The sequence below is a fragment of the Heptranchias perlo genome, chromosome 4 (assembly GCF_035084215.1).
Source record: "Heptranchias perlo isolate sHepPer1 chromosome 4, sHepPer1.hap1, whole genome shotgun sequence".
Taxonomy (NCBI): Eukaryota; Metazoa; Chordata; class Chondrichthyes; order Hexanchiformes; family Hexanchidae; genus Heptranchias; species Heptranchias perlo.
Genome location: NC_090328.1, coordinates 70,873,839 through 70,888,237, shown reverse-complemented (window position 1 = coordinate 70,888,237; position 14,399 = coordinate 70,873,839). Strand labels below are relative to the sequence as shown.

General features: G+C 41.4%; 1 protein-coding gene across 5 annotated transcripts in view; it reads right to left on the bottom strand.

Moving 5' to 3' along the window:
- The window catches only part of vps13a (vacuolar protein sorting 13 homolog A), a 366,579-nt gene that overhangs the window by 221,053 nt on the left and 131,127 nt on the right, over positions 1-14,399 (bottom strand). For all 5 annotated transcript variants that reach the window (XM_067983108.1, XM_067983109.1, XM_067983112.1 and 2 more), the window contains exons 22-26: positions 14,018-14,135; positions 9,268-9,403; positions 8,864-8,954; positions 7,429-7,601; positions 4,096-4,252 (exon numbers count right to left, since the gene is read on the bottom strand). In XM_067983108.1, the coding sequence (XP_067839209.1) occupies positions 4,096-4,252; positions 7,429-7,601; positions 8,864-8,954; positions 9,268-9,403; positions 14,018-14,135 (675 nt within the window). The remainder of the gene's footprint in view (positions 1-4,095; positions 4,253-7,428; positions 7,602-8,863; positions 8,955-9,267; positions 9,404-14,017; positions 14,136-14,399) is intronic.

The window sequence follows — 14,399 nt, the reverse complement described above, 5'->3', positions numbered from 1 at the left end:
CAGACTTCAAGAGGATACAGACAGGCTGGTGGCATGTGCGGATGAAATTTAACGCAGAAAAATGCGAAGTGATACATTTCGGTAGGAAGAACGAGGAGAGGTACTATAAACTAGAGGACACAACTCTAAAAGGGGTACAGGAAGAGAGATCTTGGGGTATATATGCACAAATCATTGAAGGTGGCAGGACAGGTTGAGAAAGCAGTTAAAAAAGCATAAGGGATCCTGAGCGTTATAAATAGAGGCATAGAGTACAAAAGTATGGAGGTCATGATAAACTTTATAAAACAATGGTTCGGCCACAACTGGAGTATTGTGTCCAGTTCTGTGCACTGCACTTTAGGAAAGATGTGAAGGCCTTAGAGAGGGTGCAGCAGAGATTTACTAGAATGATTCCAGGGATGAGACACTTCAGTTAAGTGGATAGATTGGGGAAGCTGGGGTTGTTCTCCTTGGAACAGAGAAGGTTGTGAGGAGGTTTGATCGAGGTGTTCAAAATCGTGACAGAGTAGATAGAGAGAAACTGTTTCCATCGGTGGAAGGGTCAAGAGTCAGAGGACATAGACTTAAGGTGATTGGCAAAAGAACCAAAGATGACATGAGGAAAACTTTTTTTTTAAACACAGTGAGTGGTTAGGATCTGGAATGCACTGCCCAAGGAGGTGGTGGAAGCAGATTCAAATCAAGGCTTTCAAAAGGGAACTGGGCAAGTACTTGAATGGAAAAAATTTGCAGGGCTACAGGGATAGGACAGGGGAGTGGGGCTGGTTAGATTGCTCTTGCATAGAGCCAGCTCCTTCCATGCTGTAGCCTTTCGATGATTCTATGTTGGAACCAATGACAGACATTCGTACATTTGAGCTTTTGCAGAGGGAGTTTAAGGAGTTTGGCACTAGATTGAAAAACAAGATCTCTAGGATGGTAATCTCTGGATTTCTTCCTGTGCCATGCATTGGGCAAATTAAGGAGAAGACTAGCAAGGTCAACGCATGGCTTCAGGGCTGCTGCAAGTTGGAATGGTTCATTCTTGGGACAGTGGAGGGATCTTTGAAGCAAGGAAAGGCTATACATAAGAAATGGCATTTGCCTGGATTGAAATATTACCAACATCCTTATGGAGAGGTTAAATAGAGTTAACATAACATGGCACAGGAATGGGGCAAGTCTAGGCTCTGAGAATAAAGAAGAGCAGGATTAATAAAGTTGTTGGAATAGAAGCAAAAAGCTTAGCTGAAATAGAGAAATTATCAGAGGCGAAAGGGAATGAAACAGGCTTTGAGGTAATGAAAGATAAAAACACTGCTGTAGAGGAGACAGGGCATATTTACCAGAATGATACCAGGGCTTAAAGAGTTAAATTATGTGTACAGGTTGCATAAACTCGGCTTGAATGCCCTTGAGTTTATATGGTCGAGGAGTGACCGAATAAAAGGTGTTTAAAACAATAAAGGGATTCGATAGGGTAGATACAGAGAAACTATTTCCCCTGATGGGGGAATCCAGAACAAGAGGGCATAATCTTAAAATTAGAGCTAGACCATTTAGGAGTGAAATCAGGAAGCACTTTTTCACACAAAGAGTAGTAGAAATCTGGAACACTCTCCCCAAAAGGCTGTAGATGTTGGATCAATTGAAATTTAAAATTTTTTATTTAATTGATAGATTTTTGTTGGGTAAGGTTATCAAGGGATATGGAGCAACGGTGGGTAAATTAAGTTGAGCTACAAATAAGCCATGATCTAACTGAATGGCCCACTCCTGTTCCTACTTTTTAAGCTACCTAACACTAGAGAAAAGATCTACAAAATGCTCATGTTTGACACACTAAAAAATTATTTTCTTAACAAGATCTTTCATTTTACCTTGTGACCTTTCTAAAATTGAGTTTCTCCTGTTGAATGTAACTTTATGTCTATTAAAAAAATTAGTTCAATTGTTGTTTCACATCGTGGCCTATTACCACCCACTCTGGGATGTAGACAGCTTTTTTACGAATGTAACATTTGACTGCAGTAGCCCTGCTGACTTGAAATTTCTGCTGAGTGGTTTGGGAGTCGCAGAATGTACTTCTTGTTACCCACATAGTTCCTTTACTTTTTCCTTCAATTACTTCCACTAATAACTGATTCCCTTCTTGGTAATGGGGAAGGGAGAGAGTGGAAACCTCACTTGAAGATCTTCCATATAATCCTTGCAAGATAAACAGTTTAAGTTGAAAACTGTAGGTCTAGCACTGAATCACTTCAAAAAAGCTTCAATACAAAGTTGTGAAAAAATGGATTAACAAAACTACTGCAGTTCATTATATTAAGTTATAGTCCAGCAATTTTCACATTCACATTCACCTGAGGAAGGAGGAAGCTTCCGAAAGCTTGTGAATTTCAAATAAAATTGCTGGACTATAACTTGGTGTTGTAAAATTGTTTACAATTGTCAACCCCAGCCCATCACCGGCATCTCCACATCATTATATTAACAAGTAGAGTAGGACTACGTGATACAGGTACGGCATTCAGGCAGATCAATTGCAGCCGATCGATTAACCCAACATCTCATGGGCAAGTAGAACGAAGTTGCTGATATTTTGTGGAAGCAAAATCTATCCTTAAAATATACTCTTTTTATAGGCTTTTCAAGAAATAAGGCTACCACAAATATCTCTCATTATCACCTAACCAAACTAAAGCCCACAGCAATTTTATCCAGACAACAGAACAGCAAGCTCTGGATGCATGTCCTAGTTTCTTTGAAGGGAATGGATCCCATATGCATATCTCCCTTTTATTCCTCATACCATGGATCTTTCACAGGATTCGGGACGAAGAGATTATAGAAAACGTTGTTTCTGAATTCCTGGCTTTGTGTAGGCTAACCCATCATGACCTCAGACAGGAGATTTTGATAGACCCGGTACATCTATCCCCAGAGCTTCTGACTGACAGCATGGATTTCAGAGATTCAATCTTAGAGAAGGTATATCTCTAGTAACAACTGACTGTAGAGATATTACTGTTATCCATATATAAGTTTTACAATGCTAAATGGAAGTATTTTATTCACTAATCCTATGATCACTAATTTGATCCACTGCGTTTTGGCACAATCAGGCTGTGGAATGTGTACTCCATGGAAGGACCAATCAGGAAAATTAGAGCTGTTCCACTTTTGCAATGAAAATATCACAGGCCAAAATTCACATGGTTACTCTTGAGGCCAGCTGTAATGCAGCAACCTGGAACAGTAAAAGTACTTTTATAAACTATTACTGTCTTCACATCACAGCCGAAGATGGCAAGGGCTTTGACGTAGAATTGTTCTATGTTATCCTGAAAAATCTAGGTCCCTCAGAAACTACCACCAAACATGTGCACTACTTTGTTATTCTATTATATTCCATTATATGAAGAGGTTGAACAATTAAAGAATGATGGATAGTCTAATTTTGATATGGTTTCCTCATTCTTCAATTGATATTCCAACATCTCTTTCCTGTTACTCTGGTTAATTTAGAACTTTTTTCATCGTGATTCTTCAAGGGTTCTGTACCCTCACTATATTGCAGGTTTGATGCTACTGCTTCTTGGAGGAGAAATAAAGGGTGGCCTCAAGGTGACAGTGTTTTCAACTGAAAAGGAAAGTCTAAGGAAGGAAACTTCCTAAAGGAAATGTCCCCAAGTTGATGACTGACAATATCGTACTGTACATGCACCAGCATTAACTGAAAAATGGAGAAGATTCATATCAAATGTATATTTTTGTTCTATTACTGGTCCACCCTAATTGAATAGCAAGTTTTATGGACTCAGAATGATTACTCTTAGCTCCTTTACTATACCAGCCAACTTACTATAACAGTGATGGTAATTATTCATGGAAGTGTTCACCACTTATTTTCAATGGAAAAAATCAAGTAAGCAAATGAAAATTATGGACAAGAATTCCAGAATTCTTCATTTATAAATCTGGTTATTCATTAACTACATAACTATTCCTAACCTGGTGCAAGTTGTAATCACTCAGTAATATTAAAAAGAACTTTAAATATTTAAAATAATTTTAATATTGGAAAACTACCTCAAGTCTTTTTCCTCTTACCTGTCTGCTCTGGACATTTTAAGCTGACCTCTTTCAGAAATGTGTGTGAGGTCATATCATATGTTTGCAGTTTTAGTTCTGTACCAAGTCCTAGTATTTCCAGCTCTAATACAGGGGTGTCAGTATCCCCTACATGACGATAGATTCCCAGTGACATCTAGATAGATAATTTTGAAATTAAACACAGAATTATAACATGTAAACTACATTTTAAAACTGAAACACCATGTAATAAATGAGAGATGTATCCTATTACCCCACCTTCTGAGTTATCTTTCTCCCCCTTTCTAGGTTTGGTTCCACCCTTACTATGTACCATTCTGCAGCCAAAAGGGCATTAATTTGTCATGGGGGGAATTCAATTATCCAGATGTTGAATCGGTAAACAGCAGAGGGAAAATGGAGGAGTGCACGTTTCTAGAGTTGGTGCAGATTTGCTCCCTTACTCAGTTTGTTGAGCAGGCAGTTGGTAGCTTTAGTAAATAACCAGGTATGATGCACAAGGTATTATTCTTGATTACAATGAGGCATGGTGATGGGGCTTGCATACCTCTTATATTGGGAGTAGCCTTGGTACCAGTAGGGCCACCCATCCTGAGAAGGATAACGGATGTTAGCCAGGCAAACAGCACTAATGATTAGGAGCAGCTAGTCATCAGCAAGTATAATCTGACCAACCCACATAGAGTATGGGATAGCTACAGAAAAAGGTAAAGTCAGTGCTATCTTCATTGTCGATCTTCAGCCAGCCTGGTTTCGCTCAGTGCATTAACAATGATATCATAGGAAGCTGGTGCAGTTCTCATTTCTGACCGTTCATGTCCTGTCTTGATAAAGTAATACATTGGCTGTGAAGCACTTTGGGATATCCATGGCAAAAGAACCAGAGGGGAAGATAAGATGATTTTTTTTTTTACACACAGCAAGTTATGATGATCTGGAATGCACTGCCTGAAAGGGTGCAGAAGCAGATTCAATAGTAACTTTCAAAAGGGCATTGGATAAATACTTGAAGGGGAAAAATTGCAGGGCTATGGGGATGAGGAAAGAGCAGGAGAGTGCAACTATTTGGATAGCTCTTTCAAGGAGCTGGCACAGGCACGATGGGCCAAATGGCCTCCTTCTGTGCTATATGATTTTATGATTCTAATGAAGTGAAAGATGCTATATAAATGCAAGTTCTTTCTTTTTATCTGTCCTGAAAAGTTCTGATATTCCATCAAGCTCAAGCCCCTATACATTATCTCATGTGATCAGTGGCGTCTTACAAAGATGCACTCTGTAGCTACTAAGCCAATTGCAATGTACAGAATGTAATTGTGACTGGTTGTACAAGCTCTAATCCAAGCTTTTTCCCAACAGTTTATTCATGCTCATCAGAAAGGCACCTTTCATAAAGGCAGGTCCAATGGCTCCTACGAACCAAAACTTAACTAATATGTGAAGTGATTGGGACAGCATGCCTCAAAATTCACAATCTACCCTTGTACAATCTTCCTGCACTGGATTCAGTACAGGGCACTTTTGGAGAGGTCAGCAGTTCGCCATAAGGTGGATAAACAGTGACAGGGTAAACTACAGATATATTAACTGAAAGATGTAAATGTGTACAGAAGCAAACTAAATGAGCAGATAAAGATCAATGCAATACTTAACCTTCCCCAATACTCAAATGTTTTCTGAAATCAACCGAATAAAACTATTTGAATTACTAAGAGTCCTTTTCAGAATTTTTAAACAATTCTATGTGGAACAGGCTTTTGTCTCCACTGAGTTCTATCTCACAACAACTTGCATTTGTATAGCACCTTTAACGTAGTAAAATATCCCAAGGTGCTTCACAGGAACATCAAATAAAATTTGACACCAAACCACATAAGGAGAAATTAGGACAAGAGGCAGGTTTTAAAGTGCGTGTTAAAGGACAAGGGAGAGAGATGGGGAGGTTTAGGAAGGGAATTCCAGAGCTTAGGGCCTAGGCATCTGAAGGCACAGTTGCCAATGGTGGAGTGATGAAAATTGGGGATGTGCAAGAGGCCAGAAATCTCGGAGGGTTGTAGGGCTGGATGAGATTAGAAAGATAGGGAGGGGAGAGGCCATGGAGGGATTTGAAAACAAGGATGAGAATTTAAAATCGAGGCATTGCTGGACCGGGACCCAATGCAGGTCAGCAAGCACAGGGCTGATGGGAGAACGGAATTTGGTGCGAGTTAGGATATGGGCAGCAGAGCTTTGGATGAGCTCAAGTTTACGGAGGGTGGAAGATGGGAGGCCGGCTAGGAGATCACTGGAATAGTCAAGTCTAGAGGTAACAAAGGCAAGGCTGAGGGTTTCAGCAGCAGATGAGCTAAGGCAGGGGCAGTGATGGGCGATGTTACGGAGATGGAAGTAGGTAGTCTTGGTGATGGAGCGGATATGGGTTCAGAAGCTCATCTCAGGGTCAAAAAGGACGCCACGTTTGCGAGCAGTCTGGTTCAGCCTCAGGCTGTGGCCAGGGAGAGGGATGGCTAGGGAACAGAGTTCCTGGTGGGGATCCGAAGACAATGGCTTCTGTCTTCCCAATATTCAATTGAAGGAAATTTCTGTTCATCCAGTACTGAATGTCGGACAAGCAGCATGACGAATCAAAGGCAAGAGAGGGATTGAGAGAGGTGGTGGTGAGGTAGAGCTGGGTGTCGTTAGCGTACATGGGGAACTTAACATTGTGTTTTCAAATGATGTCGCCGAGGGACAGCATGTAGATGAGAAATAGGAAGTGGCCAAGTATAGATCCTTGGGGGACTCCAGAGGTAATGTGCGGGAGTGGGAAGAGAAAGCATTGCAGGTGATTCTCTGGCTACGACTGGATAGTTATGAATGGAACTGGGCGAGGGCAGTCCCATCCAGCTAGTTGACGGAGGAGAGGTGTTGGAGGAGGATGGTGCGGTCAACCGTGTCAAAGACTATAGACACGAGTGCTTCCTCCCAGCCCACCAAGCTTACCTGCTTCCAGCCCTGTAATTGGACCCCTCCACCCACACATCCAACCCGTGATCTCCACCACCACACCCCTCCCTGCCCCGATGTCCGACCCATGATCTCTCCCTCCCTCCGCTCCCGGCTGCAGCCTTGTGCCACAGGCCAACCCACCCAACAGCCAGCCAGCCACTCAATCTGGCTGGCTGAGGCCAGGAAATGGATTCAAAACCTTTAAACGAGGTCCTGCCTTTAAATTCAGCAGGACCTCTGAGGAACCCGTATTTCCGGGATTCCTGCCCGCTAAACCCACCCCCTCTTCGCCTCCCTGTAAATATCGGGGCCATAGCTCAAACAGAAAAAAATAAATAAAACTACCTTTGTTATTTCAAATTGCATTTGGAACTGAGTCATATTTTTCAGAGAATCTTGCTTTCTCAACTGTTTCCGGCGTAAAGACTCTGAACTTTGTAATGAATTTTCACTTGCTGTCTGAAATGATACTTCATCTACAGGTGAACTTGGAGCATCATAGAATTCGTCATCTGAATCTGTGGAAGTTAAATCTGGTTATACATTTTACATGGGGAATTTTAAAACAAGATAGACAGTCATCCTATATGTCCAAAAATTATGTATCTTCATTAATACTATTATAGATGTAAATGGTCTTTCTTTCCCCTTAGAAACTTGCCTCAGTCTGTCTCGAAGAAAAGCCATCCTTACCACTCTTAATTTCATATCATCAGTTAAAAATGTCCCAGTTTACCCCGTCTGTGTCTCCTCCCATGCACACATTTCTTAACAATGTATATAACTCGGCAAGGGAACAAGCTGTTTACACTATTCAGAAACTATATGGAACAGGATACTTATATAATGTAATATTTGTTAATAATATCCAACAATGTGGCTAGGTGATAAGAAAATCACTAGCAGCAATTAAGGGAAGTCATTTTGACTTTGGTCGATAGTGTAACACAGGCAATATCAGATTAGCCGATTTCAACAAAAAGCAGATGGGCTAAAAATGGCAGGTAAAAATGTAAGGCCATATACATGGAACTATATAAATTAAATAAAGGATACAATTTTGAGAACATACGCTGTTTACCAAATGAAAACAAGGTATGTTTGAACTGTTCATAGGTTTCCACAGAGAGAGAAGTGAGGATTAGAGGTGAACAAATGGATGGAGATGAACAAAGGGATCCAGATACACTAGCAAGCTGAATGGCACAAAAAGCAAAAGCAATGGGAACCTGGGCTTCTTCATATAAGGTATAGAATATAAAAACTAATACTACTGGAGTTAAACAAAAGAAGTTCTGGAGTTAGACAAAAGAAGTGGTCATACTTCATGTGGAATACTATGCGTTATGTTTTGGGTACCCATCTTTGAAAGGTTATTCTGGACTTGGAGGGAGTCCAGTAATGATTCATCAGGATGATGCATGGGCTGAAAGGATTTAGCTATAATGAGACTAGGTAAACTTATACCATATTCCCTACAGACAAGGAGATAACTGGGTGATCTTATTGAGGTGTTTAAAAATCAAGAAAATAACAACCTTTGGCAGTAAAAATGAATTCAGGAAAGATTTCTTCACACAGTGAAGGTCAGAATGTGGAAAGCACTGTCCAGAAGACCACAGACACAAACAACTGAGGTCAATAAAAGGGAGAGGGATATTTACTTGGAAAGTAAGGATGTTGAGGGGTTTGAAGAAAGGGTAACGGCAGAATGCTATTGTCTACTTAGACAATATGAATGGATTATATTTTTGAAACACAGTATTTCAGCAAATCTCACCTGCCATACTTAGAACAGAAGAGTACAGGTCCTTGTGCAGTGATCTTCTTTGCACAGATCGTGGCGTCATATCAGGCGACAGTTTCTGCATCTAAACAAATTTCACACATTATATACAAAGATAAAATTAATCAGACTAATTATATTCACTAACTTACCTCAAAAAGGCATTCTCTTTTCAAGCAAACCTTGGAAAAAATATTCATCTCAAGGATATCTATTCCAGTCAGATCAACAATTACACAAGGATGTTAATTTACAATTACTACAAATTAGAAACGCACCATAATGTATTGCAGAATATACGTTTCATGAACAAACCATATTTTCTCCAACTGAAAAGCAAACAATACTTAACAGCATTCCACAGAATTTTCACTTCAAATATAATCATTTAAGCCTACCTGAAGAGATTTTAAGGTTGGTGGTGGCGAACGTCTTTCCGGTTTAGGAATACTTTCAATTAATCCTAAAACGCCAGTAAGTTTTTGGTCCGAGATGCAAATTGAAAGTAAAGCAAGTCCACCATAAACTTTAAATCTGTTTAAAGGAAGGAAACACAGTGCATTAGAGCTACAATCAATTTGCGTAAAACAATCCTTACTCTCCATTGGGAAACAAACCTAAGTTGATCTTTAAATGTTTTTGTTCATCTCAAAATCTTGGTTTGTATATAGCAAAGTACATTCCATCTGAAATATAGATCTAAAAACATTTATACAGACTGGCTTTAGTTAATAAACAGGCAGAAGACAGGGTTAACAATAAAATTCTGGTACAGACTCTCTGGGCAGAGTAAAAATGATGACAGCATTGTGCAATAAAAAGGGTATGTACAGACAATAATGCCACAATAAGAAGTGACTTCAATCAACTCAGTGTAAACTGGAAATGCCCAAATAAAAGTGAGACAACAGAATCAGAACCTGAGTGTGGTACAGGTTTGTTTCTGGAATTTGTTTCTAGACCTAGTTCTTACAAGTATTCAAGATAATGTTTATAATATCGAAGCAGTATGGCCTTATGGAACTGGTGTCCACAATATTATTAAATTGAAGTTTACTTAGAAATCAACACCAGTAAGGACAAGTACAAAGATATATGACTTTAAAAAGGCATGGAAATAGGGTACTATGGATTTAACTTTAATAGACCAAATGCACGTTTCTTCTCTTTACCTTTCCTTTGCTCTTATGAATTCATATCAATGAAAATTTAAAACCCAGTGGTTAAAGGTGGGATCGACTGAAGTAGGACTGATTAGGGTAGTCCACAGTGAATAATGACACAAGTTGACATCTTCAAAAAATGTTACAGTAATTTGTAGACCATAAATACAAGAAATTCAGTAAGAAATGAAAAAACTTTTCTTTACAAATACAAGGATTGTAAAAGAAAATCCCAAACTGTTTTGAACTGAATAAGGAATATACAGCCATTAGAAAAAAAATCCGGTTTGGAGATAATGCAGAGATCTACCGCTGATGATAGAACAAGGAACAAAGGGTGCAGCCTAAACAAGGGTTTATGTGAAGCACTGACAAAAATTACCCCATTAATGGCACAATATAGCCAGATGTTCTCCTGAATGACAGCAGCATCCGATTTTGCATGCATCATAATAACAAATGAGGAAGAATGATCACATCTACTGAACCTGGTGATTTAACCTTGGTCAAGCACTGGGACTTCTAAGCAAAGTCATCATCCAACTAAGTCGCATTTTTTTTCCTCTAGGCAGACGGTTCAGGAAACACTGGTGTGGGTCTTTTCCTATTTGGTATTGAACTAGTCAAGCCACACTCAATTCAGCTACCTGACTTTTCGTCCCACTTGTGATTGCTCCCCAGGAATCTATCCACTTTAATGAACAAATTACTTATCAAACATTCCTAAAAGAAGTTTTTCTTTTAAATGAACACCTCTGTTGCTGTCTGCGGATGCAATTTTTAAAAAAATCGTTCATGGGATGTGGGCGTCGCTGGCGAGGCCGGCATTTATTGCCCATCCCTAATTGCCTTTGAGAAGGTGGTGGTGAGCCGACTTCTTGAACCGCTGCAGTCCATATGGTGAAGGTTCTCCCACAGTGCTGTTAGGAAGGGAGTTCCAGGATTTTGATCCAGCGACGATGAAGGAACGGTGATATATTTCCAAGTCGGGAAGGTGTGTGACTTGGAGGGGAACAGGTGGTGTTGTTCTCATGTACCTGCTGCTCTTGTCCTTCGAGGCGGTATGGGTCGCAGGTATGGGAGGTGCTGTCGAAGAAGCCTTGGCGAGTTGCTGCAGTGCATCCTGTGGATAGTACACACTGCAGCCACTGTGCGCCGGTGGTGAAGGGAGTGAATGTTTAGGGTGGTGAATGGGGTGCCAATCAAGCGGGCTGCTTTGTCTTGGATGGTGTCGAGCTTCTTGAGTGTTGTTGGAGCTGCACTCATCCAGGCAAGTGGAGAGTATTCCATCACACTCCTGACTTGTGCCTTGTAGATGGTGGAAAGGATTTGGGGAGTCAGATGAATCACTCGCCACAGAATATCCAGCCTCAGACCTGCTCTTGCAGCCACAGTATTTATATGGCTGGTCCAGTTAAGTTTCTGGTCAATGGTGACCCCCAGGATGTTGATGGTGGGGGATTCGGCGATGATAATGCCGTTGAATGTCAAGGGGAGGTGGTTAGACTCTCTCTTGTTGGAGATGGTCATTGCCTGGCACGAATGTTACTTGCCACTTATCAGCCCAAGCCTGGATGTTGTCCAGGTCTTGCTGCATGCGGGCTCGGACTGCTTCATTAATTGAGGGGTTGCGAATGGAACTGAACACTGTGCAATCATCAGAGAACATCCCCATTTCTGACCTTATGATGGAGAGAAGGTCATTGATGAAGCAGCTGAAGATGGTTGGGCCGAGGACACTGCCCTGAGGAACTCCTGCAGCAATGTCCTGGGGCTGAGATGATTGGCCTCCAACAACCACTACCATCTTCCTTTGTGCGAGGTATGACTCCAGCCACTGGAGTTTTCCCCCTGATTCCCATTGACTTCAATTTTAGTAGGGCTCCTTAGTGACACACTCGGTCAAATGCTGCCTTGATGTCAAGGGCAGCCACTCTCACCTCACCTCTGGAATTCCGCTCTTTTGTCCATGTTTGGACCAAGGCTGTAAATGAGGTCTGGAGCTGAGTGGTCCTGGCGGAACCCAAACTGAGCATCGGTGAGCAGGTTATTGGTGAGTCAGTGCCGCTTGATAGCGCTGTCGATGACACCTTCCATCACTTTGCTGATGATTGAGAGTAGACTGATGGGGCGGTAATTGGCCGGATTGGATTTGTCCTGCTTTTTGTGGACAGGACATACCTGGGCAATTTACCACATTGTCAGGTGGATGCCAGTGCTGTAGCTGTACTGGAACAGTTTGGTCTAGAGGCGCAGCTAGTTCTAGAGCACAAGTCTTCAGCACTAAAGCCGGGATGTTGTCGGGGCCCACAGCCTTTGCTGTATCCAGTGCACTAAGCCGTTTCTTGATATCACGTGGAGTGAATCGAATTGGCTGAAGACTGGCTTCTGCGAAGGTGGGGATATCGGGAGGAGGCCGAGTTGGATCATCCACTTGGCACTTCTGGCTGAAGATGGTTGCAAATGCTTCAGCCTTGTCTTTTGCACTCACGTACTGGACTCTGCCACAATTGAGGATAGGGATGTTTGCAGAGCCTCCTCCTCCCGTTAGTTGTTTAATTGTCCACCACCATTCACGACTGGACGTGGCAGGACAGCAGGAGCTTTGATCTGATCCGCTTGTTGTGGAATCGCTTAGCTCTGTCTACAGCATGTTGCTTCCGTTGTTTAGCATGCATGTCGTCCTGAGTTGTAGCTTCACCAGGTTGGCACCTCATTTTTAGATACACCTGGTGCTGCTCCTGGCATGCTCTTCTACACTCCTCATTGAACCAGGGTTGATCCCCTGGCTTGTTGGTAATGGTACAGTGAGGAATATGCCGGGCCATGAGGTTACAGAGTGTGCTGGAATACAATTCTGCTGCTGATGGCCAACAGCACCTCATGGATGCCCAGTTTTGAGCTGCTTGATTTGTTCTGAATCTATCCCATTTAGCACGGTGGTGGTGCCACACACCACGTTGGACGGTGTCCTCAATGCGAAGACGGGACTTCATCTCCACAAGGACTGTGCGGTGGTCACTCCTACCAATACTGTCATGGAATTATGTATTTGTGACAGGTAGATTGGTGAGGACGAGGTCAAGTAAGTTTTTCCCTTGTGTTGGTTCGCTCACCACCTGCCGCAGGCCCAGTCTGGCAGCTATGTCCTTCAGAACTCGGCCAGCAGTGGTGCTCCCGAGCCACTCTTGGTGATGGACATTGAAGTCCCCCACCTCGGGTACATTTTGTCGTGTCCGGTGCCTAGTGGTCAGATGCCGGGTGGTCCGTCCGGTTTTATTCTTATGACTTTTCGTAGCGAGATTTTACAACTGAGTGGCTTGCTAGGCCATTTCAGAGGGCAATTAAGAATCAACCACATTGCTGTGGGTCTGGAGTCACATATAGGCCAGACTGGGTAAGGACGGCAGGTTTCCTTCCCTAAAAGACATTAGTGAACCAGATGGGTTTTTACGACAATCTGGTACTTTCATGGCCACCATTACTGATACTAGTATTTTAATTCCAGATTTTATTTAATTAATTGAATTTAATTAATTGAATTTAAATTCCCCAGCTGCCATGGCGGGATTTGAACTCATGACTCTGGATTATTAGTCCAGGCCTCTGGATGACTAGTCCAGTAACATAACCACTATGCCTCCGTACCCATCCACTATACTACTGAGAAGACTGGATTTATACCAGAAAGTTCATTTTATATAACAATTATGTTTTAATGAAAATGAACCATTAGGTGGAAGATCAACATCACCTTATAAAGTTTTCAATGTTGTTACATTTCTGTAAATTAATGTTCAGCATTGTCAGAATAATCAATGTCTTGTTTAACATGTCAGATGATACAACATTGTATAACTATGATCAATGCTCACTTTTAATCCATTAAGTTATCAATACATCATCCTTAAGTGCTTCTACCTTTACTGAACAATTTTTACATCTGCAACTCAATTTTCGCCCACCTGATAACATACATACATACTTTGGCATTCTTGCATCAGAGACAACCATTGCTCTGCTAAACTCGAGCTTTAATTCCATGGGGTGCAAGATGTGCTGAGAGGATTGCTTTGTTTTGCGAGCTGCTTTCCAGTCTTCATCTAGATCAAAACATCGAAGGCTAGTTAAGTTAATTCTTTACCCTCTGATAATTATAAGATACAGGGAATTCCTTTTTCCCACCAGCATCAAAATCCACGTTTTTTTACCATACTAAACTATCTGGTTTAAATTAACAAAATCAATACTGATAGACTATTGCAGTCAATTGTCACTCAAAATACCAGGTAATACCATTTAAAAAAATCTTCTACTCATTATTTTCATTGACAAAAAGGCCATTAAGTACCAAGTAATAATTTTAC